The sequence below is a fragment of the Poromitra crassiceps genome, assembly GCF_964638095.1.
Source record: "Poromitra crassiceps genome assembly, chromosome: 11".
NCBI lineage: Eukaryota > Metazoa > Chordata > Actinopteri > Beryciformes > Melamphaidae > Poromitra > Poromitra crassiceps.
The window spans coordinates 49493571-49520698 of NC_139643.1; the positions used below are offsets into that span (position 1 = coordinate 49493571).

Genomic DNA, 27128 nt, shown 5'->3' on the forward strand with positions numbered 1-27128 from the left:
GTGCCAGTGTTAGCCAGATGGCTCATTTTCAACTGCTGTCCCTTGGAACTCCAGTGAGAATTGCCAGTGCCTCACAAACACTGACAGGAGTATTAACCCTAGCATACATGTCTTTGATGGTGGAAGAGGAAACCCACACGAACACGGGGAGAACATGCAAACTCCACACAGAAGAGACATGGGACGGACCGGGGTTCGAACCCCTGACCTTCTTGCTGTGAGGCAGCAGCGATAACCACTGAGCCACCATGCCCAATATGTATTGGCATGCATTTCTCTACAGAGTATACATTATGGCAGAGGTTGTCCTTTATTTATAGACTGATTCCATCAGCAATAAACTGTATATTTGCATTAAAAAAAAAAGTGTAGCTTATTCAAATTTTGTAGATTTTGCGCAGGTATTTAAAGGAACACTCCACCCATTTTCAACCAGCTTTGTATCATTAGAACATCAGTAGTATATCAGAAAACTGTAAACGGTTTTGAAGTCTGTCATTTAATTTGACAGTTATTGAGTGTTAAAGTGTGGACCAGTGACATCACTGGTCCACACTAACTCAAATTAATAACTCATTAACTATTGTGGACATCACTGGTCCACACTTTAACACTCAATAACTGTCAAATTAAATGACAGACTTCAAAACAGTTTACAGTTTTCTGATATACTACTGATGTTCTAATGATACAAAGCTGGTTGAAAATGGGCAGAGTGTTCCTTTAATCTTCAGTTAATCACAGTTCATCTTCAGTTAATCTTCAGATCGACAGATAGCCAGCAGAGCCTGTAGATGATCTCCCTTGAACTGTTTCTGTTCCTGTTGGAAGAAAAAAGACGTTTTAAAAGTGTGAAGAAGATCAATTAAAACATTGTTTGTTTTTTAAATCAACCTTGTTTCAAATCCAAAGTTCATATGAGAAGTCTAATGTCACAGGTGACATTAGACAGGTGTTCTACAGGCCTGCTTGTGTACTCTGTGTGTGTGTGTGTGTGTGTGTGTGTGTGTGTGTGTGTGTGTGTGTGTGTGTGTGTGTGTGTGTGTGTGTGTGTGTGTGTGTGTGTGTGTGTGTGTGTGTGTGTGTGTGTGTGTGTGTGTGTGTGTGTGTGTGTGTGTACATTTGACCAACCTGTAGAGCAGTGTAGAGCGAGGTGCCTGTTTGTTTAAGGTAGGCGGCTCTGACACACAGCAGATCTTCCTCACAGCGAGACACCATAACCCCCTGCACTATTGCTATCTGGAACAGAGAAATGTTCTGATAATAATAGAATGCACAAGACAACAACAGCAAACAAACTAGTTTTCAATTACTTTTGCTTAGCTATAAAACAAAGGGAATACGCCTGTTCCTCCACTAGGTGGTGTACAAGGCAAAGAAACAATCCATGCAATAACCCACTGATCCATCAATCTACATAGGAGGAGGAGGAGGAGGAGGAGAAGAAGAAGAAGAAGAAGAAGAAGAAGAAGAAGAAGAAGAAGAAGAAGAAGAAGAAGAAGAAGAAGAAGAAGAAGAAGAAGAAGAAGAAGAAGAAGAAGAAGAAGAAGAAGAAGAAGAAGAAGAAGAAGAAGAAGAAGAAGAAGAAGAAGAAGAAGAAGAAGAAGAAGAAGAAGAAGAAGAAGAAGAAGACCTTACCTTCATGGTCTCCAGTCTTTGGGCGAGGTAGAGATCAGGGTTTTGAATGCATTGTGCTGCGATTACACAGAGGGCATGTCCTATTAATCATACTGTATGTACAGGACACACACACACACACACACACACACACACACACACACACACACACACACACACACACACAGAGCGTTTCTACTACAATATTTACCTAAAGTTCTCAAACCCAGTCTAATGTCTCCTGAGAATCGTTTCTCCAGGGTCTGATCAATCGTCTGTCCACTCTCCAGCTCCAGCGCCATCAACACTGTCAATCAGATACAACGTTGGAGCAATGAAACATATTCAGATCCGGCAGATTTGAGACTTTCTAATACATAAAGCACATAGAAACTAAGATATGAGGCAGACACTCATGCAGGTTTTTGGCTCAGGCAGCAAAAACAAAAAAGAATGTATACACAGACACACACATAATGTACATAGATTCACTCTTACCTCTGTTCAGATGGTCTGAGTCTCTTGAGGTCAGTATGTTCATCCATGGCTCAGTGTCCGCCTTCTTCCCATTCAGTGATGCAGACAGAGCCTGGTGGAATCAAAGCCACACAACAACGCAGTCAGAAAGGGCTGATCCTTCAAACATACATGTTGTCATATGAAAACCTTGTTGTAACTCCAACCTTTGTGATTTTTCACGTTTTAACTTCAGTTGATTCCACGCTCTTCGGTGTTGAGAAAATTCTAACGCTTTGGTCTTATGAATGCCTTATAAAACCCATTGGATACACTCAAAAATGCAACGTCAAGCTACAGTACTGTAAAATCAAGGCTGTACTGTAAATCCTGTATTTGTACCATAGACTGTACGGTATAATAAATATGGACGTAGCTACCGTGACGCGTCACTCCCGTTTTGAAGCCGCGAGTTTTACATTTTCACCCTCGCCATCTTGGTTCTTTGGAGCCAGAAGTGAGGTCAATTTGGACGAGAAGAGTCGCGGCGCCAGCTGCTATTGGTCTGCGATCGGCTGAGCAGCATGATTACTGGACAGCTGACCTGTCAGTCACACCCTAAAACATACTAGTCTGCTTTATCATTTTACTCTAAATGAGAACATAATGTACTATTGAAGAAGACTTGAAACTAGTGATTGGGACCAAACTCATTAGGAAAGTGTTTACTAATAAATAATAATAATACATATGACTTATATAGCGCTTTTCTAATTACTCAAAGAGGCTTTACTGAGACGTATAGGGTCATTTTCCCATTGACTTCCATGCAATCAGACTTATTTTTTGCAAGCAGTGGAGTCGACCCCTGCTGGCCATTAGAAAGAATGCACTTTTTTTTTTTGTATAATGGAAAATAATACCTCAATATCCCGTTGTACCACACCAGCAGTATTTTCTCTCTGTTGGGAAAGAGTGATGGTAAACATTGATGGTCATCTCAATGTCACATCTAAATGTAACAATCTCACATAGAAACAATCAATATTTCATACTGTTACGCATAAGTCCCAGTTTATGCATGCTTCCTTCATTGCTGCTGCACTGTTGTTTCATACCCAAGAGAAAAGGTTCTATGAAGAGTGGGGGAACTTCCACTGTAGCTTACTGTACACCACATTGTTAGAGACAATTGCATCAGTTAGTAGGAGGTAAAGAGGATAAACTTACATTTAACAAAGCCAGAATAAGCTTAGAAAAGTCTCCACTGGTTTCCCCTTTCAGATCCTTCGCCAGGTCCTTCTTATACACTGAAAAACAGGATAAAAACAGGGCAAATATGAATAGAGATTGTGTTTGGATGGATGTCAGTGTGTACGGTTGTGTGGCCGTAGGCTACACGATGAAAAACAATTTGGGGCTAAGACTAAGTGCTGTGATTTACATTCACTGTAGGCAGTGCTGATTTCTTTGAGTTGCTCGCCGGATCTTGTACACAGGATCTCCAGCAGCGTGTCCTCATCTGTGCCTATACCCTGCGTGCGCGCGCGCGCGCACGCGCACACACACACACACACACACACACACACACACACACACACACACACACACACACACACACACACACACACACAGGCAGACACATAAAGTTAAAGATGCATTATATGATAACACTGTAATATACATTGATTTCAAACTACAGTATTACAGTCATTACACATTCATATACACGTCACACACACGACACGCACAAACACACACATACAAACACACACACACACACACACACACACACACACACACACACACGCACGCACACACACACACACCTACTGTACCTCCATGGCCTGTCTCAGGCGTTGAGCCTCGTGCTGCAGTGGGGTCATCAGCAGAGCCAGAAGCAGAGTCTCCACCTCTCCAGACAGAGCCTTCTTCACACTGGGTCCCAGCTCCTGCAGATTCACCACACAGAAACTATAAGTTCACACCTGACACCATCTCCTGCAGATTCACCACACAGAAACTATCAGTTCACACCTGACACCAGCTCCAGCAGATTCACCACACAGAAACTATAAGTTCACACCTGACACCAGCTCCAGCAGATTCGCCACACAGAAACTATAAGTTCACACCTGACACCATCTCCTGCAGATTCGCCACACAGAAACTATAAGTTCACACCTGACACCAGCTCCTGCAGATTCACCACACAGAAACTACAAGTTCACACCTGACACCAGCTCCAGCAGATTCACCACACAGAAACTATAAGTTCACACCTGACACCAGCTCCTGCAGATTCACCACACAGAAACTATAAGTTCACACCTGACACCAGCTCCTGCAGATTCACCACACAGAAACTATCAGTTCACACCTGACACCAGCTCCTGCAGATTCACCACACAGAAACTATCAGTTCACACCTGACACCAGCTCCTGCAGATTCACCACACAGAAACTATAAGTTCACACCTGACACCAGCTCCAGCAGATTCACCACACAGAAACTATAAGTTCACACCTGACAACAGCTCCTGCAGATTCACCACACAGAAACTAAGTTCACACCTGACACCAGCTCCTGCAGATTCACCACACAGAAACTATAAGTTCACACCTGACACCAGCTCCTGCAGATTCACCACACAGAAACTATAAGTTCACACCTGACACCAGCTCCAGCAGATTCACCACACAGAAACTATAAGTTCACACCTGACACCAGCTCCTGCAGATTCACCACACAGAAACTATAAGTTCACACCTGACACCAGCTCCTGCAGATTCACCACACATAAACTATAAGTTCACACCTGACACCAGCTCCTGCAGATTCACCACACAGAAACTATCAGTTCACACCTGACACCAGCTCCAGCAGATTCACCACACAGAAACTATAAGTTCACACCTGACACCAGCTCCAGCAGATTCACCACACAGAAACTATAAGTTCACACCTGACACCAGCTCCTGCAGATTCACCACACAGAAACTATAAGTTCACACCTGACACCAGCTCCTGCAGATTCACCACACAGAAACTATAAGTTCACACCTGACACCAGCTCCTGCAGATCCACCACAAAGAAACTTTTTAGACAAGTTCCATGTTGTGATGAAGCAGTTTGCATGGGCAGAGTTGGCCTTTCTGCTTTATGTCTTTAACACTATTGGTGTTGCTGTTTAGTAGCTACATGTGATGCCCTGTGGTTAAGTAGGCCTATCTCCGTTACTGTGGGGGAAAAGAGCAGTCAACAGATTGAATGGTCTGCCAGCAAAAAGGTGTGGCTGTCAGAAGCCCCTCCCTGTTTGACGGAGGTTAATTCTAATACAGGGGAAAGAACTGTTGATCCCAATAGCTATAATAATAATCTCACTACTATAATAAGCCGAAGGTTTGCGCATGGGCAGTTGAGCGAGTTGAGTGACCCACTGTTATATGATTAAACATATTGCTAAACCCCCTCTCTAAACAAAGGTGTGTTCAAACACTGACTGGCTTTAAAATATTTGACATCATATTTGAACAGCAAACACTTGGAAGTTACAGATGAGCAAACAGCACACAGGGTCACGTGACATGTCATCATGTCACGTGACACAAAGCAACGCTACATTAAGTCTTACTGCATAGCATGGATCAGTTAAGGAATACAGCAATATTGACTTCTTGTGAGCGTTATTGTGACTTTGAACATTACATACTTATTATTTATAATGCTGGTGATCTGGGATTGGAAACTTTGTTGTATTGTTCTGGATAGGAGTCTCAGATTAACGCCTAAAGTGTAAATGAAAAATTTAAGATATTCCTAAAATCTCCTGTGATAGCAAAAGCAGGGCCGTAAAGCTTGCCTCCAGGGACCTCATTCAAACTTCTACATTATTCAGGAACTCTTCTCATAAAGTCATATGTGGTTACCTCCACCAGTCACAAGATAAGCTCATGAACCTCAGAGGAAGGCGAGGGGTGAATCAGAGGTGATGCAAAATTTATAGTAACACATCATCTACCAGTTTCAACACACTGAGCTCGTTAGGTTCTTTACCAACACACTGAGCTCGTTAGTGTCTTTACCAACACGCTGAGCTCGTTAAGTTTCTTTACCAACACACTGAGCTCGTTAGTGTCTTTACCAACACACTGAGCTCGTTAGTGTCTTTACCAACACACTGAGCTCGTTAAGTTTCTTTACCAACACACTGAGCTCGTTAGTGTCTTTACCAACACGCTGAGCTCGTTAAGTTTCTTTACCAACACACTGAGCTCGTTAAGTTTCTTTACCAACACGCTGAGCTCGTTAAGTTTCTTTACCAACACGCTGAGCTCGTTAAGTTTCTTTACCAACACACTGAGCTTGTTAGGTTCTTTACCAACACACTGAGCTAGTTAAGTTTCTTTACCAACACGCTGAGCTCGTTAAGTTTCTTTACCAACACGCTGAGCTAGTTAAGTTTCTTTACCAACATGCTGAGCTCGTTAGTGTCTTTACCAACACACTGAGCTCGTTAGTGTCTTTACCAACACACTGAGCTTGTTAAGTTTCTTTACCAACACGCTGAGCTCGTTAGTGTCTTTACCAACACACTGAGCTAGTTAAGTTTCTTTACCAACACGCTGAGCTAGTTAAGTTTCTTTACCAACACGCTGAGCTCGTTAAGTTTCTTTACCAACACACTGAGCTTGTTAAGTTTCTTTACCAACACGCTGAGCTCGTTAGTGTCTTTACCAACACGCTGAGCTCGTTAAGTTTCTTTACCAACACACTGAGCTCGTTAGTTTCTTTACCAACACGCTGAGCTCGTTAAGTTTCTTTACCAACACACTGAGCTCGTTAGTTTCTTTACCAACACGCTGAGCTCGTTAAGTTTCTTTACCAACACGCTGAGCTCGTTAAGTTTCTTTACCAACACGCTGAGCTCGTTAGTGTCTTTACCAACACGCTGAGCTCATTAAGTTTCTTTACCAACACGCTGAGCTCGTTAAGTTTCTTTACCAACACGCTGAGCTCGTTAAGTTTCTTTACCAACACGCTGAGCTTGTTAAGTTTCTTTACCAACACACTGAGCTCGTTAGTTTCTTTACCAACACACTGAGCTCGTTAGTGTCTTTACCAACACGCTGAGCTTGTTAAGTTTCTTTACCAACACACTGAGCTCGTTAGTTTCTTTACCAACACACTGAGCTCGTTAGTGTCTTTACCAACACGCTGAGCTTGTTAAGTTTCTTTACCAACACACTGAGCTCGTTAGTGTCTTTACCAACACGCTGAGCTTGTTAAGTTTCTTTACCAACACACTGAGCTCGTTAGTTTCTTTACCAACACACTGAGCTCGTTAGTGTCTTTACCAACACGCTGAGCTTGTTAAGTTTCTTTACCAACACACTGAGCTCGTTAGTTTCTTTACCAACACACTGAGCTCGTTAGTGTCTTTACCAACACACTGAGCTCGTTAGTGTCTTTACCAACACGCTGAGCTTGTTAAGTTTCTTTACCAACACACTGAGCTTGTTAAGTTTCTTTACCAACACACTGAGCTCGTTAGTTTCTTTACCAACACACTGAGCTCGTTAAGTTTCTTTACCAACACACTGAGCTTGTTAAGTTTCTTTACCAACACACTGAGCTCGTTAGTGTCTTTACCAACACACTGAGCTCGTTAGTGTCTTTAGCAACACACTGAGCTCGTTAGTGTCTTTACCAACACACTGAGCTCGTTAGTTTCTTTACCAACACACTGAGCTAGTTAAGTTTCTTTACCAACACACTGAGCTCGTTAGTTTCTTTACCAACACGCTGAGCTTGTTAGTTTCTTTACCAACACACTGAGCTCGTTAGTTTCTTTACCAACACGCTGAGCTAGTTAAGTTTCTTTACCAACACACTGAGCTCGTTAGTTTCTTTACCAACACGCTGAGCTCGTTAGTTTCTTTACCAACACGCTGAGCTAGTTAAGTTTCTTTACCAACACGCTGAGCTCGTTAGTTTCTTTACCAACACACTGAGCTTGTTAAGTTTCTTTACCAACACGCTGAGCTCGTTAGTTTCTTTACCAACACACTGAGCTTGTTAAGTTTCTTTACCAACACACTGAGCTAGTTAAGTTTCTTTACCAACACGCTGAGCTCGTTAAGTTTCTTTACCAACACGCTGAGCTCGTTAAGTTTCTTTACCAACACACTGAGCTTGTTAAGTTTCTTTACCAACACGCTGAGCTCGTTAGTTTCTTTACCAACACACTGAGCTTGTTAAGTTTCTTTACCAACACACTGAGCTCGTTAGTTTCTTTACCAACACACTGAGCTAGTTAAGTTTCTTTACCAACACACTGAGCTCGTTAGTGTCTTTACCAACACACTGAGCTCGTTAGTTTCTTTACCAACACGCTGAGCTCGTTAGTTTCTTTACCAACACACTGAGCTTGTTAAGTTTCTTTACCAACACGCTGAGCTCGTTAGTTTCTTTACCAACACACTGAGCTAGTTAAGTTTCTTTACCAACACACTGAGCTCGTTAGTTTCTTTACCAACACACTGAGCTTGTTAAGTTTCTTTACCAACACACTGAGCTTGTTAAGTTTCTTTACCAACACACTGAGCTTGTTAAGTTTCTTTACCAACACACTGAGCTCGTTAGTTTCTTTACCAACACGCTGAGCTCGTTAGTGTCTTTACCAACACGCTGAGCTTGTTAAGTTTCTTTACCAACACGCTGAGCTCGTTAGTGTCTTTACCAACACGCTGAGCTTGTTAAGTTTCTTTACCAACACGCTGAGCTTGTTAAGTTTCTTTACCAACACGCTGAGCTCGTTAGTTTCTTTACCAACACACTGAGCTTGTTAAGTTTCTTTACCAACACACTGAGCTTGTTAAGTTTCTTTACCAACACACTGAGCTTGTTAAGTTTCTTTACCAACACACTGAGCTTGTTAAGTTTCTTTACCAACACACTGAGCTTGTTAAGTTTCTTTACCAACACACTGAGCTCGTTAGTGTCTTTACCAACACACTGAGCTAGTTAAGTTTCTTTACCAACACACTGAGCTCGTTAGTGTCTTTACCAACACACTGAGCTCGTTAGTGTCTTTACCAACACACTGAGCTCGTTAGTGTCTTTACCAACACACTGAGCTCGTTAGTGTCTTTACCAACACACTGAGCTTGTTAAGTTTCTTTACCAACACGCTGAGCTCGTTAGTTTCTTTACCAACACACTGAGCTAGTTAAGTTTCTTTACCAACACACTGAGCTCGTTAGTTTCTTTACCAACACGCTGAGCTCGTTAGTGTCTTTACCAACACGCTGAGCTTGTTAAGTTTCTTTACCAACACGCTGAGCTCGTTAGTTTCTTTACCAACACACTGAGCTTGTTAAGTTTCTTTACCAACATGCTGAGCTCGTTAGTGTCTTTACCAACACACTGAGCTTGTTAAGTTTCTTTACCAACACACTGAGCTTGTTAAGTTTCTTTACCAACACACTGAGCTTGTTAAGTTTCTTTACCAACACACTGAGCTTGTTAAGTTTCTTTACCAACACACTGAGCTTGTTAAGTTTCTTTACCAACACACTGAGCTCGTTAGTGTCTTTACCAACACACTGAGCTCGTTAGTGTCTTTACCAACACACTGAGCTCGTTAGTTTCTTTACCAACACACTGAGCTCGTTAGTGTCTTTACCAACACACTGAGCTCGTTAGTGTCTTTACCAACACACTGAGCTCGTTAGTTTCTTTACCAACACACTGAGCTCGTTAGTGTCTTTACCAACACACTGAGCTTGTTAAGTTTCTTTACCAACACACTGAGCTCGTTAGTGTCTTTACCAACACACTGAGCTCGTTAAGTTTCTTTACCAACACACTGAGCTCGTTAGTGTCTTTACCAACACACTGAGCTCGTTAGTGTCTTTACCAACACACTGAGCTCGTTAGTGTCTTTACCAACACACTGAGCTCGTTAGTGTCTTTACCAACACACTGAGCTTGTTAAGTTTCTTTACCAACACACTGAGCTCGTTAGTGTCTTTACCAACACACTGAGCTCGTTAAGTTTCTTTACCAACACACTGAGCTCGTTAGTGTCTTTACCAACACACTGAGCTCGTTAGTGTCTTTACCAACACACTGAGCTCGTTAGTGTCTTTACCAACACACTGAGCTCGTTAGTGTCTTTACCAACACACTGAGCTCGTTAGTGTCTTTACCAACACACTGAGCTCGTTAAGTTTCTTTACCAACACACTGAGCTCGTTAGTGTCTTTACCAACACACTGAGCTCGTTAGTGTCTTTACCAACACACTGAGCTCGTTAGTGTCTTTACCAACACACTGAGCTCGTTAGTTTCTTTACCAACACACTGAGCTCGTTAGTGTCTTTACCAACACACTGAGCTCGTTAGTTTCTTTACCAACACGCTGAGCTAGTTAGTTTCTTTACCTTCTGTGTAATTCCCTGGTAGGTCTTGGCGACGACCTGTCTCTGATCGCTGTTCCGATTGGTCAGGATTCTCACCAGAGTCCCTGCATCTGTGCCAGAGAAGAGAGAAGAGAAGGTTTGCATTACAGAGCCCAAGGCCATGACATGACAGTACAATATAACGGCTTTAAAGATGTGGCAAGGAGTGGCACGAGGATCAGTGTGACGCAAATTAGTTTGACTGTATGCTCTAACGTTACTATTGCATTTTTCATCACAAAGTCTATGCTGCGAGTACCTTTCTTCTCGAGTGCTGTCTGGATCTCCATCGCATCCCTCTCAGGGTGGAAGTTGGAGAAGGGCCGCATCGTTCCCAGGGTTCCCCAGGACATGTCCTATTGGAGAGGCAAGGGGGAGGGAGGGGGAGAGAGAGACAGAGAGAGAGAGAGAGACAGAGAGAGAGAGAGAGAGAGAGAGAGAGATTGTTTCCACATACGGTACATTCCTTGCCAATGCTTTGGCATTTGTCCTGCTAATAAAGCCTGTTTTAATTTCATTTCATTTTAATTTGAGAGAGAGAGAGATAAGATTACTCAGGACTGAGTGTGAGAATCTACTTCAGATTTTTAACTCAAACCACTAAATGTTGATGCTGAAAGTATGAAGACTAGAGACACTGCAAAGGAGGAAATAAAATGTAAGTGGGTGGCAGGGAACAGGAAAGGAATGCTATGTGTCACAAGAGAAGAAGTCAGATGAGGGATGAGCACACATGTCACGACGGCGTCGGCAGACGAGAAGCAAAGATAACGACGTTTTGCATCGTGCTTGAATTTAGAGAATGCCTGACAGGGGCAGGCTGAAGAACAGGTTGGGGTTCCAGTTGTGTAGATGCTGAAGAGATCACTAGTTGAGACGTCTATATCAGTGATTCTGAACCTTTTAAAGGCCAAACTACACAGCACAGCTCCAGTCTCAAAGCAAGCCTTGCAGGATTATACAACAGAAGAGAGATATGAGAAAGGATAAGTTTCATATTGAGGGATGCACGATCAATGCAAGATCATAATGCAAGGTAATATATATATATATATATATATATATATATATATATATATATATATATATATATATATATATATATATATATATATATATATATATTTTTTTTTTTTTTTTTTTTTTTTCTTCACTCTTGCGAGTCACTTTTAGACAGAAGGTATGTGGATAAGCACAGAACAAAGCTGCTCTGTTGAAACATGGTGTCTTGATAGTCAATTTGGGAATGCAGTGAGACAGAGAAGAGGGAGGAGAGAGTCTACTTACATATGATTTAAAGTAGTCAGGGTCCATGGCTCCTTTATTCCTGCATGGAAAGAGTGTGAGCAAAGGGACACTGATAGATCCACACACATACACAGAAACATGATACCATCCACCCACAAGCACATCCACCCACCCACCCACCCACCCACACTACACTACACAGTATAGGAATGAATGACTTTAAATTATTTAGTGTGAATAGCTCTCGGTGAGAATTTAGCTTACTTTACTCAGAAGTTAAAATTCAGTTTTATTCAATGTGTCAACAGAACATGCTAACATTTGACTAAAGGTGTGTCTACCTACAGTATATGAGATTGTTTAACTCCCCCCCCCCCCACACACACCTAACAGAATAACATCTTTCAAATCAGCTAAGTGCAATATCCCCCCCCCCCCCCCCAAATATATATAATATATATTTGCAAGAATATTTCCTACCTGTATCAGTATGCTGTGGCAGCTGCAGGGAAGTGAGGAGGTACAGTAGTGTTGATTCTGACAATCAGCCTCCTATCTCTCAGTCCCACCCGTACCATGCCACACCCACTAGGCTGTCAATCACACCATCTGACCAATCGGTGCTCAGCATCTTCCTTATCTCCAGTTTCTGTCATTACCATTGGCTTGCAGGATTATTACGACGACCCACTTGCACAATATATGTGGCATTCCAAGCGGAGGAGGAATCCAGACAGACAGGTTTGTTTACAGGTGACCCTTGGACTGAAATGACCATAAAAATCTCACCTTTGCGGCTAATACTGTAGGCTAATACTCAGTGGCATTTAAAGTAATATCAGCCAGGAATTAATGTTTAAATTCAGCAAAATATAAATTTCCTCATGCATAGTATTGAAAATTTTGAGTTGAGAATTCCGCACTTTACTATCATGAAGATAAAGCTGATGATTATCAAACTCACCGAGCAACATGCCGCACGCAGCCTGGGGAGTGAAGCAGGGCCCCGACGTGCGGACGCAGCCTGGGGAGTGAAGCAGGGCCCCGACGTGCGGACGCAGCCTGGGGAGTGAAGCAGGGCCCCGACGTGCGGACGCAGCCTGGGGAGTGAAGCAGGGCCCCGACGTGCGGACGCAGCCTGGGGAGTGAAGCAGGGCCCCGACGTGCGGACGCAGCCTGGGGAGTGAAGCAGGGCCCCGACGTGCGGACGCAGCCTGGGGAGTGAAGCAGGGCCCCGACGTGGGTTTTCAGAATCAGGATCATACTGTAGTTCTTCCTGAGACTGGTACTGTATGTTGATGCAACAAGCTCCCACTGTTCTGAGTTTCGTCTTCTTGGCTCTGAAACCCGAAAAGTATTTATAGTTTTCAAGAGAGTGGAATAATCTGACAAAGGGCCTTTTCAGCTTCAAGCATTTTGTGAACGCGCCCGTGCTAAGATCAGATATCCATTCAGCAAACTCTTACCCAAATATATCAAGTTCAGTTTCAGACTCTGTGTGGGGAAGTTTGTGTGCTTGCCTTGTGTGAAGTGTGAAGTTGCCGGATCTTAGGTAAGGGCTCACGGGCAGTGATCGATTTAGAACCACAGAGATGTCTTTCAGGCTAATTTATTGGAATATCAGGCAGAAGCAGTATACAGAGTGGCATACCGGTTGCAGAAAGGGAACATAGGACCATACATATCATAGCAGAACAACACCTTTTATGGCTCTGAAATGTAATCAAGTATAGAAGTAAAAAAAAGTATTTCTCCCGGCTGTTTCTGTGCAAACCTAACTGAACCTCACCTCGATAAACAGAATTTCTGGGGTGGCGACTCTGGAGACAATGAACCGAGTACACACGGACACACTCCAATTAACGCTCTCCAAGTAGTAGGATTGGCTACAGGTGGTGTATGCTGCTGGTATATAATCTCTGCTCCTGGAGTTGTTTGAAACACAGTCACTGAAGAACTAAATCTATAAATGAAAATAAATAAACTGACAGTCCTTCAAGTCAGTTTTGGTGGAGCACGAAGTCCTTCATCACTTGTGTTAGTGGTAGGGAGTGGACTTGGTTCAGGCGATGTGTGCCCAGCGCTTGGCGGATCTGGATCCGACACACGTGGGCCAGACTGCGAGGACATCTCTTGGCCTCCAGAAAGACCCTGAGAGCCTCAGGATCCGCCTCCTCCTCCAGCTCTGCCTGCTCTGTGGTCACCAGGGCCGGGTCAGCACCGTGGTCCAGCAGCAGCTGGACGAAGGCCGTGTTGCACTGGTTAAGCAGCACCATCTCCAGCAGGTGAGAAGCCACGTCACGGGTCAGAACGCCAGCGGACTGGAGCAGCAGGTGGAAGCAGTCCAGGTGGTTGAGTTCAGCACTGAGGCAGAGAGGGGTGTCTGAGCCGTATATGATTCTGTTAGGGTCGGCCCCGGCTTCCAGGAGGATCCGGACACAGTCCAGGTGACCGTTGCACACGGCATAGTAGAGAGGCGTCCCGTTATAATCATCAGCTAGGTCTACCTGTGCTCCCTGTGTGATCAGGTAGTGCACACAGGCAGCATGACCCCTCCAGGCTGCGTGCGCCAGAGGGGTCCTCCACCCATAAAGACACAGCTCATTGATCTGCCTTCTGAAGTGCTCTTCCTGCAGCATGCTCCTCAGTGTGTCCAGGTCTCCTTCCCAGACGGATTTATAGAGCTGCATGTCACCATGACCTGCTTGAACAGCCATTCCTTCAGATGTGTCACTGTACCACACTGACTTGTATGCTGTGTCTCAAACAGAAGGTATTATCAGTGTTGCCGAAAGGGAACATAGGACCATACATATCATAGCAGAACAACACCTTTTATACGCCCCCACAGTCGAGGTATGACATCGTTGGTGATGTCACAACGTCCGGGGAGGTATGACATCATCGATGACCTCATAAAGTCACGTCTGCCATCACAGTCAGCCTAGACGTCTGACATCGCTGGTTGCCTCACAGGGGAAACTCTGACATCACCGATGACCTCACGAGGTGAACTCTGACATCATCATCGATGATGTCACGGCGGTGTCATCATCATTACGTCGTTGGCGCCTTGGTTCGTGGGCATCAATTGCCCCAAGAACAGGCCTGATGGTGGGCCATTACGGAGCATTTTCTACACTCTGTGTCGCAGTAAAGTACAGCTCACATATTGTGGCACACTATGAAAAATAAAGTACAATAACACAATTTTTTGACAAAACCAATTTCTAACAGAAAAGAAGCTTATCTTCTTATACCTATGAATGACAAATTATTTGGACAAGCTATTCCTCTTTACTGTGCTGTCTGCACACAGTGGAAATATGAGAACTGTGTCATTATTATAAACAACATGCATCTTGTGGCACCACATCTTTCTGGTATTTGGTAAAGGAAGAGCTGTTAGAGCTGCTATATGGTATATATATATATTTATAAAACGGCTCTCTCAAATCAAGCAATCTGATTGGTTCACAGCCATTGTATAAATCCAATAACCCACTCCAATAACCCATGGCCATGGGTTATTGGTTGCCATGGCAACTCTCTTACTAAAAGTAGAAAAAACAAATGGCGGAGACAGCTGTCAGATCCTTGTGAATCGATCTTCGCTTATAACTTTACTAATACTTCGCAGAAAATTATGTTTTGTACAAGAATAGACGCGGGCTAATGTCTTCTTGGCAAAAAAAAGGCTGTTAACCCCGCATTTAACCCCGCATTTAACCCCGTAATGTTAGTTGGTGTCGGGCTTTGCAGAAAGCACTCAGCTTCTCAGCAAGCGCTGCGAATGCAGCGCTGCGCTCGAGCTGCCTGTCGGGCTTTCCAGAAAGCTCTCAGCTTCTCAGCAAGCGCCAGGATTGGCCAATGTCAACTTCAGTCTCCAGAACAATCCAATCAAATCACCCGCACGTTCTTGCGGTCCCAGTAGTGTTTCAACTGACTCTATCAGAATACCATGCCAGTCGGACTTATAGTATTATTATTATATTATCATACTTGGAAACGGTTTTATAAAAGCAATATAGCACTCGAGCGGCGTGTGTTGTGGCATATATCCCGCTGCTCAGCAGTTATCCCACTCGGCCTGCGGCCTCGTGGGATAACAGCTGATAAGCGGGATATATTCGCCACAACACACTGGCTCTCATGCTATATTGCTTAAATATATATGGTATATCCATTTTGGAAGAAAAATATACTTAGGATCCATCATTCAACTGTAAATACAAAGGAGCTATTTTGTCACACAAGGAATTAAGTTACCAACTATTCTCTATAAAAGTCAATCATTTTATAAGAGCCAGGTGTCACTGGTTTCAAATGCCTCATTTTTAAATGAAAGTGTTTATATCATTGTGAATTATAAGTATATTATTGGCTGTTTTCCATTTTTGCTTAAATGATTCCCTCTGGTAACACCTGTGAGAGTAACACCTGTGAGAGTAACACCTGTGAGAGTAGCACTTGGATGTTTTATGCAACTCAGAAACACATCTATATGCAAAACAATGAGCCTAAAAGCTTGTTTGAGTAGGCACTGCACTCAGGTGAATAGATAGAAGGTATACTAAAACATGGCTAGAATAATAATAATAAAAATCAATACAACGATCCTTTAGAGCCATGGTTCTCAAAGTTTTCCATGTCAAGGACCCCTAATTGACACAAATTAGACCGCGGCCCCCCATTTGATAAGATTTTGTCCCAGGATCCCCCATCTGATTAGATTTTTTTGCTTTTGGCTGTTTTATTACATAACGTGTAGTACTGTATGCAACCCATGACCAAAACAGTCATACATTGTTGTTTTACTTATATGGTATTATAGTGAAAATATTATCCCTTTTTGCTGGGGACCCCCGCAGGGAACCACTCAAGGGTCCATTGGGGGGGGTCCCCAGACTTTGAGATCCACTGCTTTAGAGTCAACATTGACTCAGAAATGTACAGAAAAATATTTGCAAAACACTGGAATTGTCTCTGTTCACCTCTGAATGAAGAGCAGGGTTGGGATCAGGACTACATGAAGAATCTGGGAGAACGAGGGAGGAAAAAAACAACAGAAAACATGAATCCTCATTACACACGAATGAGAGCATCTCCAAAAACACAGAATTCCGGATTGGTATTGATCATACATTTGCAATCACTTAACATGTTTATTTTTATTTATTTTTATTTAACATTTTAAAACCACTCCCTTTTATATTACATTTCACATTATATTTTTTCTGTATGAAATAATAATATATAGATGAAACGAGTAACATACATATATTCATATCACAATGTTTGATATCTATGAAAATACCTCCAGAAGCAGAAATACCTTTAAAGATAATAATCTGAGACAGAAACGGCACACAGTGTAACAAACAGTGAATTGCACTGTACAGTACAAGGCAATGTGATATTCTGTATACAAGAACTGCAACATCTCCCATCAAACAAACATTTAGATAAAAAAAGACAAAAAACAAAGATTTTCATGCACAAAATGCATTTGCTGCACACTACATTCCTTTGGCTTCATTCATCCACTGATCTGTCTTAAATATAATGGTAGCCATATTTTGTTCACACTAGCAAAATGGTACGTTTTCACACTAGCAAAAAAGTTAAGTCATCCAGGGAAGCAATTAAACCTCCAATTGTTCCATTGTAAACAAAGTTATGTAAGCAACCAATGCAGGTGTTTCTACAGAGAATTTGCCTAGGCCTGGAATAAAACAAATAGGGACAATGTATATTATTTGCCTAGGCCTGGAATAAAACAAATAGGGACAATGTATATTATTTGCCTAGGCCTGGAATAAAACAAATAGGGACAATGTATTTTATTTGCCTAGGCCTGGAATAAAACAAATAGGGACAATGTATTTTATTTGCCTAGGCCTGGAATAAAACTAATAGGGACAATGTATTTTATTTGCCTAGGCCTGGAATAAAACAAATAGGGACAATGTATTTTATTTGCCTAGGCCTGGAATCAAACAAATAGGGACAATGTATTTTATTTGCCTAGGCCTGGAATAAAACTAATAGGGACAATGTATTTTATTTGCCTAGGCCTGGAATAAAACAAATAGGGACAATGTATTTTATTTGCCTAGGCCTGGAATAAAACAAATAGGGACAATGTATTTTATTTGCCTAGGCCTGGAATCAAACTAATAGGGACAATGTATTTTATTTGCCTAGGCCTGGAATCAAACTAATAGGGACAATGTATTTTATTTGCCTAGGCCTGGAATAAAGCAAATAGGGACAATGTATTTTATTTGCCTAGGCCTGGAATCAAACTAATAGGGACAATGTATTTTATTTGCCTAGGCCTGGAATAAAGCAAATAGGGACAATGTATTTTATTTGCCTAGGCCTGGAATAAAGCAAATAGGGACAATGTATTTTATTTGCCTAGGCCTGGAATAAAGCAAATAGGGACAATGTATTTTATTTGCCTAGGCCTGGAATCAAACAAATAGGGACAATGTATTTTATTTGCCTAGGCCTGGAATCAAACTAATAGGGACAATGTATTTTATTTGCCTAGGCCTGGAATCAAACTAATAGGGACAATGTATTTTATTTGCCTAGGCCTGGAATAAAGCAAATAGGGACAATGTATTTTATTTGCCTAGGCCTGGAATCAAACTAATAGGGACAATGTATTTTATTTGCCTAGGCCTGGAATCAAACTAATAGGGACAATGTATTTTATTTGCCTAGGCCTGGAATAAAGCAAATAGGGACAATGTATTTTATTTGCCTAGGCCTGGAATCAAACTAATAGGGACAATGTATTTTATTTGCCTAGGCCTGGAATCAAACTAATAGGGACAATGTATTTTATTTGCCTAGGCCTGGAATCAAACTAATAGGGACAATGTATTTTATTTGCCTAGGCCTGGAATCAAACTAATAGGGACAATGTATTTTATTTGCCTAGGCCTGGAATCAAACTAATAGGGACAATGTATTTTATTTGCCTAGGCCTGGAATCAAACTAATAGGGACAATGTATTTTCAATACCCAAATTGTTGACTAACGATGTCAATCAATGAAAGTCAAAAGTGCAAGATAGGGAGTGGTTAGTTTTTCTCTCAAGACAGAGTTTCGATTTGCATGAAAATCTGTCGGCATGGTTGAAGAAAATCAGGATAATAGTGCTCCTAATGATAGCCCGATCGCTCTGTAAAATTAGCATAAAGGGGCGCGGCCGGGCAAGGTGAGTTCCGCTTCCGGTTATTCGGGTATTGAAACAAGCTTACCCCCACAGGTAAAAAATATATACTGTATACGGTATACATATACTTTTTTTTTAACCGATGGATTCCCAGATTGGTCATGGATAAATCCTTGACTAACCACTCCCTCAATCACTGGATACAAGTGTATGGCTTTGTACCGGTCAAATGGGTTGTACCAAGTGGGCAAAGGAGGGGAAGAATGTCTGTAAAACATCCAAAAGTACATCATCCAAAAAATATACATGCAAAGTTGATTTGTGCTTCACGTCAGAGCATCCCAGTCATTGCCATTGAGTCAAGGCACAGAGAGTTTGTGTTGTGTTTCTTTTTGCATGTTGAAAATCATTCTTAGAAAGTAGAATCATTTCCTGATAGAGAGTCCAATCCCACAAAACGCTCTGCTCAACTCTCTTGAAGAGAATCCAAATCTGGCCACAAGAGGGATGGGGCCGCTTGGTGATGAGGGGAACATGTGCAGGGCCGGTATCACATGTCTGTGTTCTGAATCATGCATCGTCCACACTAGTTATGTGCATCCTGGGGTTCGGGGGCTATAACATTCAATTGGATTGTAAGGCAATAAGCGAGCTTCCCAGAATAATACGGGGATATTTTGGGAAGATTTAATTTGATGCACGGGTTGAGGGGAAGCCTGATGACGTGAGGTGGGGAGGTTACAGCAGCTCCAGCTCCCACTGCTGGCCGGGCCTCTGCTCATTCTCTGGCATGATCACTGCATGGTCCTTGTCGTACGTTTTGCCACCTGGAGACAAGGGAAAGACATCGTGTTCATGTCATCATGTTGATCTTGGAGAAAGAAAAAATCGGACACTTTCTGAACAATATTTGAAGATCGCATCGCTAAAAGAGAATCCAGTTTTAACAGATTGAAGGCTATGAGGGCTCGGTTATCCAAACTGCACTCAACATCAGCATGTTCAAATATTAGTAGTACCTTATCTTATCAAGGATAAACAGTATTGAACAGTAACTGAAACAGTCGGTCAGTACTTCATTTGACTGCCTATAAGCCCTTACTTTCTTACCACGTGTAAATGGACTATCAGTAAATGCGTGTAACAATCACAGTTGGAATGGACCACTTTTTTTGTACCTTTGACATCCAGGACCATGCCGGGGAAAGTAAGGCTGACGATGGTGCCGCTCATGTGGGCTGTCCAGGTCTGGATGGGCTGGCGGGTTTCTGTCCACAAAACCACCTTGCCTCCTGGCTCCACGTTACCCATCACCTGCAGGCTCATGGTTGGAGATATCTACAACATCCGACAGGACGGAGAAGTTCAGTGATGGAGAAGGAAACTATATTTGTGCATTTAAACGTCTGTCCGGTCAATATTGATGTGAAGTTCAATGAACTCACCTTGTTCTTGATGAGGCCGTCGTGGTAGAACCAGATGTCGCTATTGTCCTCCACCTGCGGCGTCACCACCACTCGGCCCGTCTTCATCTCCTCCACGCCGCCCTGGATGGACAGATAGTGGCCTCGCGCTTTGTTCTTGATGCGTAGAAACTGTCGCTTCTGCAGGAGACAAAACGCCACATGTGAGCCCCCCAAAAAACATGGTGACAAGTGGGTACAGACTCATAGAAGTAGGGGGTTCCTAAATTGAGCTGTAGGCATCCCATAGAGACACTGCATGAAATAGGCCACACCCATCACGGGGGAAAAGCTCCGTTCACTTCCACACACCAGCGTCATTTTCCTTGAATTAAACATAGCTAAAAGCTGTTGTGTGGTGGGGCTGCGCAGACAACAAATGTAAAAAATCGCCAGTTAAACGTTTTTTTGTACTCCTGAGCAAAACGAGGAAGCCATTGAGAATTGGCGAGAAGAAAAATGTGGATCTAGCTGTCAATGAAGTAAGTTGGAGTGTTCATCTTCCGTATATACCATCTTTTTGTGCAACACCTGACCATGCACGCGACATAGGAGAACGCCAGGATTGGACGGGAGTTTGTGTTTTCCCCCGTTTTGGGCGTGGTTTCTGAATGATGACGCGCTCCGCAGTGTCTCTATGGGACCTTTGGATCAGCGCTCTTGGTTGTCCACTGTGATGTTGGAGCAGCGCGATCTCCTTTAGGGTGACTTTTCACTTTAAAATATGACAGCGTTTAAATAAATAATAAATAAATAATAAACAATAAATAATAATAAATAAATAAATAAATAAATAAATAATAAATAATTAATGATACAATTTAAACCATCTGAATACTTTCCCCCCACATTTTTTCTTGACTCATACCTAGATTAAATATTAGCCCAAAATGAGAAGGGAGCATTTACTCTTTGACACTTCAACTAAAGCCCTATACAGAGCCTTTTACATTGTGCTGGATGACAAATGTTGCTACAAAATACAATGTGTGCATAGTGGATGAGGACCGGTTCACATACCTGCCTGACCGGGTACATTGAGCCAATAGTCTGTAGTGAGCTGAACTTGGGCCAGTTGGTGATCTCGATCGGCTCCAATAGGAACTGGCGCCCCCTGTAGTTACCATGTTCACACACCACCCAACTGCACAGGAGAAAGCGAGAGATTAGCAGACTGATGCACACAACACACACACACACACACACACACACACACACACACACACACACACACACACACACACACACACACATCCAAAAATAAACAGGTTCTACAGAAAGTCAGGTGGATAAACCTGTAGGCTCAGTAGACACAGTCATCCCTTTGCCACGGACTCAGTTAATAACAAAAAAAATGTAAGAAGGTCAGAGGCTTGTCATACTAAAATCGACTCTTGCTTACCTTGTGTTTTCTTGTTCTCCTCTCCCTTCTCTAACTTTTTATGTTATATATAATGCAAGTTGTTCAATTACGTTTATTGATTTAGTTAGACTTAGCTAGACACATTCTCTGAAAAGTCCCCTGAGACATGCTTGTGAATTAGTGCTATACAAATAAACTTGACACTCAATAAAAACAAACAAAATAACTATTTCTATCAGTCACACGTGTGGTCAGAAATGGTCACACACGGTCTCCCCAAGTACATTCACAGACACACAGACCCCGCCCCCCGCCACACGCACGCACGCACGCACGCACGCACGCACACACACACACACACACACACACACACACACACACACACACACACACACACACACACACACACACACACACACACACACACACACACACACACACACACACACACACACACCAGCCGCTGGTGACCCTGAGCGAGAGGACGTGGTTGTTGTAGCCCTCCTCCACCAGGCTGACCACCTCCAGCTCTGTGGTGATTTCTCTGCCCTCGTGACACTCGTGGCCAAACAGAGAGATGGAGGGGACCGTGAACATCTAGACAGAGGGCGAGAGACAAGGGCACGAGGTGAGAAAAGATGGAGAGAGAGAGAGAGAGAGAGAGAGAGAGAGAGAGAGCAGAGCATCTTGGCTCACCATCGGCACAGCCTTCACAGAGCGGATGGTGCAGCTGGCGGGGCAGCCCATGCTGGCAAAGTTGGGGTAGTCTCCTTCTGAGAGGACGTACAGGTTCCCAGTGTACTGTTTAGCCTCGTACAGCACCCAGCTGTAACACAGAGCAACACAACACATTACTATGATGTATGTATTGAATCACTATCAGCCATCATCATTCAGTCAGTGTGCCTTTAATCTGAGTAATAATAATAAATAGTGTGACTTTGGAATTAGGCTTATTTGGAGTGGAAAAATAGGTAATTGGCATATTCACCTCATGTAGAAGAGACAGTCTGGCTTGAGAGACTAACAGGAAGTGTAAACACAATCGGGAGTTCCGATTGTGTTTACACTTTGTGCGACTCATAAACCTAGTCTGACTCATTGTGTGAGTCAAACTAGGTTTGACCAGGTGAGTCAGACTAGTTTGAGCAGGTAAAACAGCCGGCGCTTTGAACAGGAAGTCGTGACACAATGGGTCAAGTGGGCGGGGCTACATAGGGTGAATAGAAGATCTAGAAAATGGTTTCTAAAGTTGCGGATGGAGTTGTATATGTCAAAATGTTTATTTAAGTGGATATGATTTTTTTTTAGTTAGCGCTCCATGTCAAAAATCCTAGGACCATAATCATTATTATATGTTCACCCGTCCACTTCACTCCCTCGCTCGCTCTCTACTCTACACACACTTCCTCCTCTATTCCTTCTCTCCTCTGCTCCGGTGAGAAGGCTCCTCACCTTCCTCCCACCACTCGGCAGGACTTGGTCAGAAGTTTGTCAGAAACCGATTCCTGGTTCTGGGAGAAGACGTGACACTCGCCCTGGAAGTCCAGCTCCGTGTACATTATTATCTGACATGTAGAACGAGACAGAGACGAACGAGAGGAAAGCCAGAGATCGGATTAATACATTTAGAAAGAGTAGCTGTATGTAGATGTAGAACTCATAGAGTTTTCTGCAAGCACTCCATGCAAAAGTACTACTGCGACCACTGAAGAGGTGTCAATAATGAGATGCATAAAAGAGCATATAAATGATGTCATGACAAAATATTCACCTGATTCCCGGAGCTTTCACCTGGAGCCTAAAAACCAAACACAAATCCATAGTTACAAGATTAAAACTGATCAAGTTCATATTTTGCTCCTGTGCTACTCTTCACTAACCTGACTCTGCCAGATGGGGGCGGTATTGTTGTGAAAACAATAGCAACCCCCATCTGGCAGAGTCAGGTTAACTCTTCACAGCGGTCCTCACCAATAGGATAGGCTGAACGGAGCAGATGCGCGTGTCTTCTGAACACCAGTCGGTACAGCTGTTGTAGAAACCTTTCTCTAGGATGTACTGGTTGCCAGAGAAATCCACGTGGGAGTAGGCAATCCACCTGGAAAGAACCGGAACAATTACCTGATCGTTAAGAATATCTATTAACCGTCTAATCAGTCACACAACAATGGTAAATATAGTCTCTCAACTTACGCCCCACTGAGGACGTGGATGGAGCGGGTGGTGGTTTTGTAGCCAAACAGCTCCACGTCAGGTATGGCCTCCGTCACCTCGAAGGTGTTCTCCTCCTGCTCGTCCTGCTCCTCCTCTGGCTGCTCGTACATCATCAGCAGGGGGTCGCTCAGGTCCTGCAAGGTCAGGGGTCAGAGGTCAACTCATTCACTCATTATCAGAGGTGTGAGAAAAGTTTCGGTCTCACCGACCTTCTGTTAAAATAAAAATCAATATGTCCTCTCTAGGAGACACCTTTACCAGCAGTGATCGGACTCAACTTTTTATTCATTTGTGTTTCTTTTGTCCAGCACGTGCTCTTTTGAGTGGATAATTAATTATCTATAATCAAACTTAACTCAGCAATAAATTCAATCATTCCATACAAATTCAGAAAACGGAATTTAAATTTAAATTTCACAAGAAATACATTCAAAAACACCAGCTCCTTTGTCAAGACTTTAGAAACATTTTAAAGTCGACAAAGCACAAGTGAAAGTCAACTCCCCAAGTCAGCAGAGAAATCCAAGTTAAGTCAAGCCTCAAGTCTTCTCTTCTCTTCACGCATCAAGTCAAGTCTCATTTCATCGCTATGATTCACGATTAGGAGTGACTGTGACGTAGAGTTAGCTGCCACTTACTGCTCGTATGACCCTGGCCGAGCGCAGCTCCGAGTTGCAGCCGCCCCACACCCTCCAGTCGTGGTACTCGCCCTCCTCCAGCAGGTACTGGTGGCCTCGGAAGCCCTCCTTCTCATAACCCACCCAGCTGAGGAGACAGAGAGACGTCAGGGTTGATAAAACAAACACACCTATGAATTTCATACTTGGCAATTGCTTATTATTACTGACTTACTAACATGAGTCATGAATTTGATCATGGGTGTATGAAACATTCCTTTAAAATAAAGTTAGAAAATAAAATTTGAATTAAACTCAATGTAATGGTATCAAATTAACCTGACACTCTTGATTTTTTAATGTATTCAAAAAAAGATATTTTTCGATAGGGTCAAATGAAACTGCTTGATGCTTATACATACATTAGAGGAGTGGCCTGTTATGCAATATAATTCTGCAGTAGTAGTAATTGATTGGAGTGAGTATTACCAGTGTTTGTAACCTTTGAACTTTGACATGACACACTCACATTCCTCCCAGGACTTTGACGGAGCCGACGCTGTACATGAAGGCTGTCTGCTGCCTGTCGGTTCTGGTCATGAAGTCCCTCATGGTGGCGTTGATGGTCCTGGACTTCCCCGTGAAGTACGGCTTGTCATAGATCACCAACTTTAAATACACACGAGTGTCATTTGCAATCAGCATGATGTTGCAGCTGAGAGTATCAATTTGACAATAATAATAACAGTTGTAAGATTGTTTAGGAGCAATGATGTAATTGTAGTAGTAGTCGTCATGGTAGTATTCGTAGTATTTATTATTATCATTTTTACCTTTGGATCATTTGGACTTTCCACTCTTGGTTCACCCTATAATGAAAAACGAAACAAAATAAAATAAAACGAAATTGATTTACTGCAAACAACTCATTGATTCTTCTTCTTCCATACAGGATTATTGTGACAAGAGGAGAGGGGCTTGATAATAACTATTTGTAACATCAAAGAGGGACTCGTACTATTTTGAGCGGGTGCACTGACGCCACGTAGGCCTGCTCCACTCCCCAGGCCTTGGGGTTGGAATAACCCCCCACCTCCAGCACACGTGGTACGCCCTGGAAGAAGGGCTGAGCATACACCAGCCATCTGAAGAGTAGGAAAGATAACACACACAATGAGACTAAATGATCTGCCTGAGATCCCACACGATCAACAATGTTTCCACAACACCAACACTATAAAGCAGGAAATTGTGATGTTTCGATCCAAATGCAAACTCAACCAATCTCCGCAATATTTGCGGTGGCTTGCAATATTTCTAAATTCCCACCATTTCTCCGCAAAAATGGCAAAACATGTTCCTCAACTTGCAATTTTTCCTCAGTTCCCGCAATTTTACTGCAAAAAAATCACATGAAACTTCACAAATTGCATTGCAGTTTTTGAGAAAGGCCGCTGCAAAATCAAGCATTTTTGATCGCAAACAATCACAAACAAACTCTGCGAAATCCTGGAGGGACGGACTAGATCCAGGATCTAGAACCAATAAAAGTGACTAGTTTTTTCGCTTATTTTATTTTTTTTGCCCAATGGTACTCTGAACTGGATAAAAAAAATACCGGTATATATTTTTACAATCTATTTTGATTTCGACTCTGAGTTCTAACTCACAGTCCAGCATTGATGATGATGGAGTTGGCTTTGATGGGGAAGCCGAAGATCCTGGCGTCATCAGACGTGTCTCTGAAGGTGACCTTCTTCCCCTCAGCGTTCTCCTCTGGGAACAGGCAGATTTCTGGGACGCTGTAGTCCTGGCAGAGGAGAGAGAACATCCTTCAACATCGAGCAATGGAGAAGACGACAGGCTGCAACGCTGCAGTCCTGAGGGACTTCAGAGAAAAACGTCAAGTAGTAAGTAGCCTTTGTGGAACTTACTGAAGGCAATAACAATAGATAAATGGAGAGATGTGAGGGAGCCACTGAGACAAAGAGCGACATAAAATAGTTAAGAATGGCAGGATTCAGGGCTGGGGGAAAAATGTTCAGCAAGTATTTGGGAAATATAGACATCAAGCACTTGTTAAACACAAGTCGGCCAAACTCAAACAAGCACACCTTATGTGCTTAAAATACTTTTCACTGAAATAAGTGTTCAGGCATTGTAGATCTCGAAATGCCTTCAGATCAACAGGTGTTCGCTAGTGTTACTTTTTGACACTAGATGGTGCTGCAGCTACACAGTAGTAACAGATCAGTGACATCACCAAGCTATATAAGCTACACCAGGGGATTTCAAAGCGGGAGGCGGGCCTCCCCCCAGGGAGAACAAACCGTTCCAGGGGAGGCTCAGCGAATGGAAGTGAAAAGATATGACATTAGTTCATAGTTCAACAGAAACAAATCCCTTCAGACAGATGTTACTGCACGCCGCAGATCTCTCTCTGGGTCTGGGACACTGCTCGCTCCAAACTGATGACAGAATCCTGCCC

General features: G+C 42.9%; 2 protein-coding genes across 2 annotated transcripts in view; both read right to left on the reverse strand.

The window, feature by feature from the left end:
• Positions 1–12318, reverse strand: anxa14 (annexin A14). The gene is made up of 13 exons (XM_083645661.1): positions 12268–12318; positions 11827–11866; positions 10799–10895; positions 10522–10610; positions 3912–4025; positions 3518–3608; positions 3304–3383; positions 2997–3035; positions 2116–2206; positions 1829–1924; positions 1639–1694; positions 1132–1239; positions 1–821 (listed from the first exon to the last, which is right to left on the reverse strand). The coding sequence occupies exons 2-13, from the start codon at positions 11851–11853 to the stop codon at positions 756–758; spliced, it is 954 nt and encodes a 317-aa protein (XP_083501787.1). The 5' UTR covers positions 11854–11866; positions 12268–12318; the 3' UTR covers positions 1–755.
• A 6137-nt stretch (positions 12319–18455) lies between these two features.
• Positions 18456–27128, reverse strand: part of crybg2 (crystallin beta-gamma domain containing 2) — a gene marked incomplete at its 5' end in the record, with an annotated part of 49216 nt that continues 40543 nt past the window's right edge. Inside the window, 15 exons of the mRNA XM_083646073.1 lie at positions 18456–19807; positions 20159–20318; positions 20426–20584; positions 21464–21587; positions 22264–22403; positions 22503–22632; positions 23262–23374; positions 23581–23607; positions 23781–23907; positions 24003–24157; positions 24662–24788; positions 25170–25309; positions 25474–25509; positions 25659–25785; positions 26311–26450. Of these exons, the coding sequence (XP_083502199.1) occupies positions 19719–19807; positions 20159–20318; positions 20426–20584; positions 21464–21587; positions 22264–22403; positions 22503–22632; positions 23262–23374; positions 23581–23607; positions 23781–23907; positions 24003–24157; positions 24662–24788; positions 25170–25309; positions 25474–25509; positions 25659–25785; positions 26311–26450 (1794 nt within the window). The 3' untranslated portion in view covers positions 18456–19718. The remainder of the gene's footprint in view (positions 19808–20158; positions 20319–20425; positions 20585–21463; positions 21588–22263; positions 22404–22502; positions 22633–23261; positions 23375–23580; positions 23608–23780; positions 23908–24002; positions 24158–24661; positions 24789–25169; positions 25310–25473; positions 25510–25658; positions 25786–26310; positions 26451–27128) is intronic.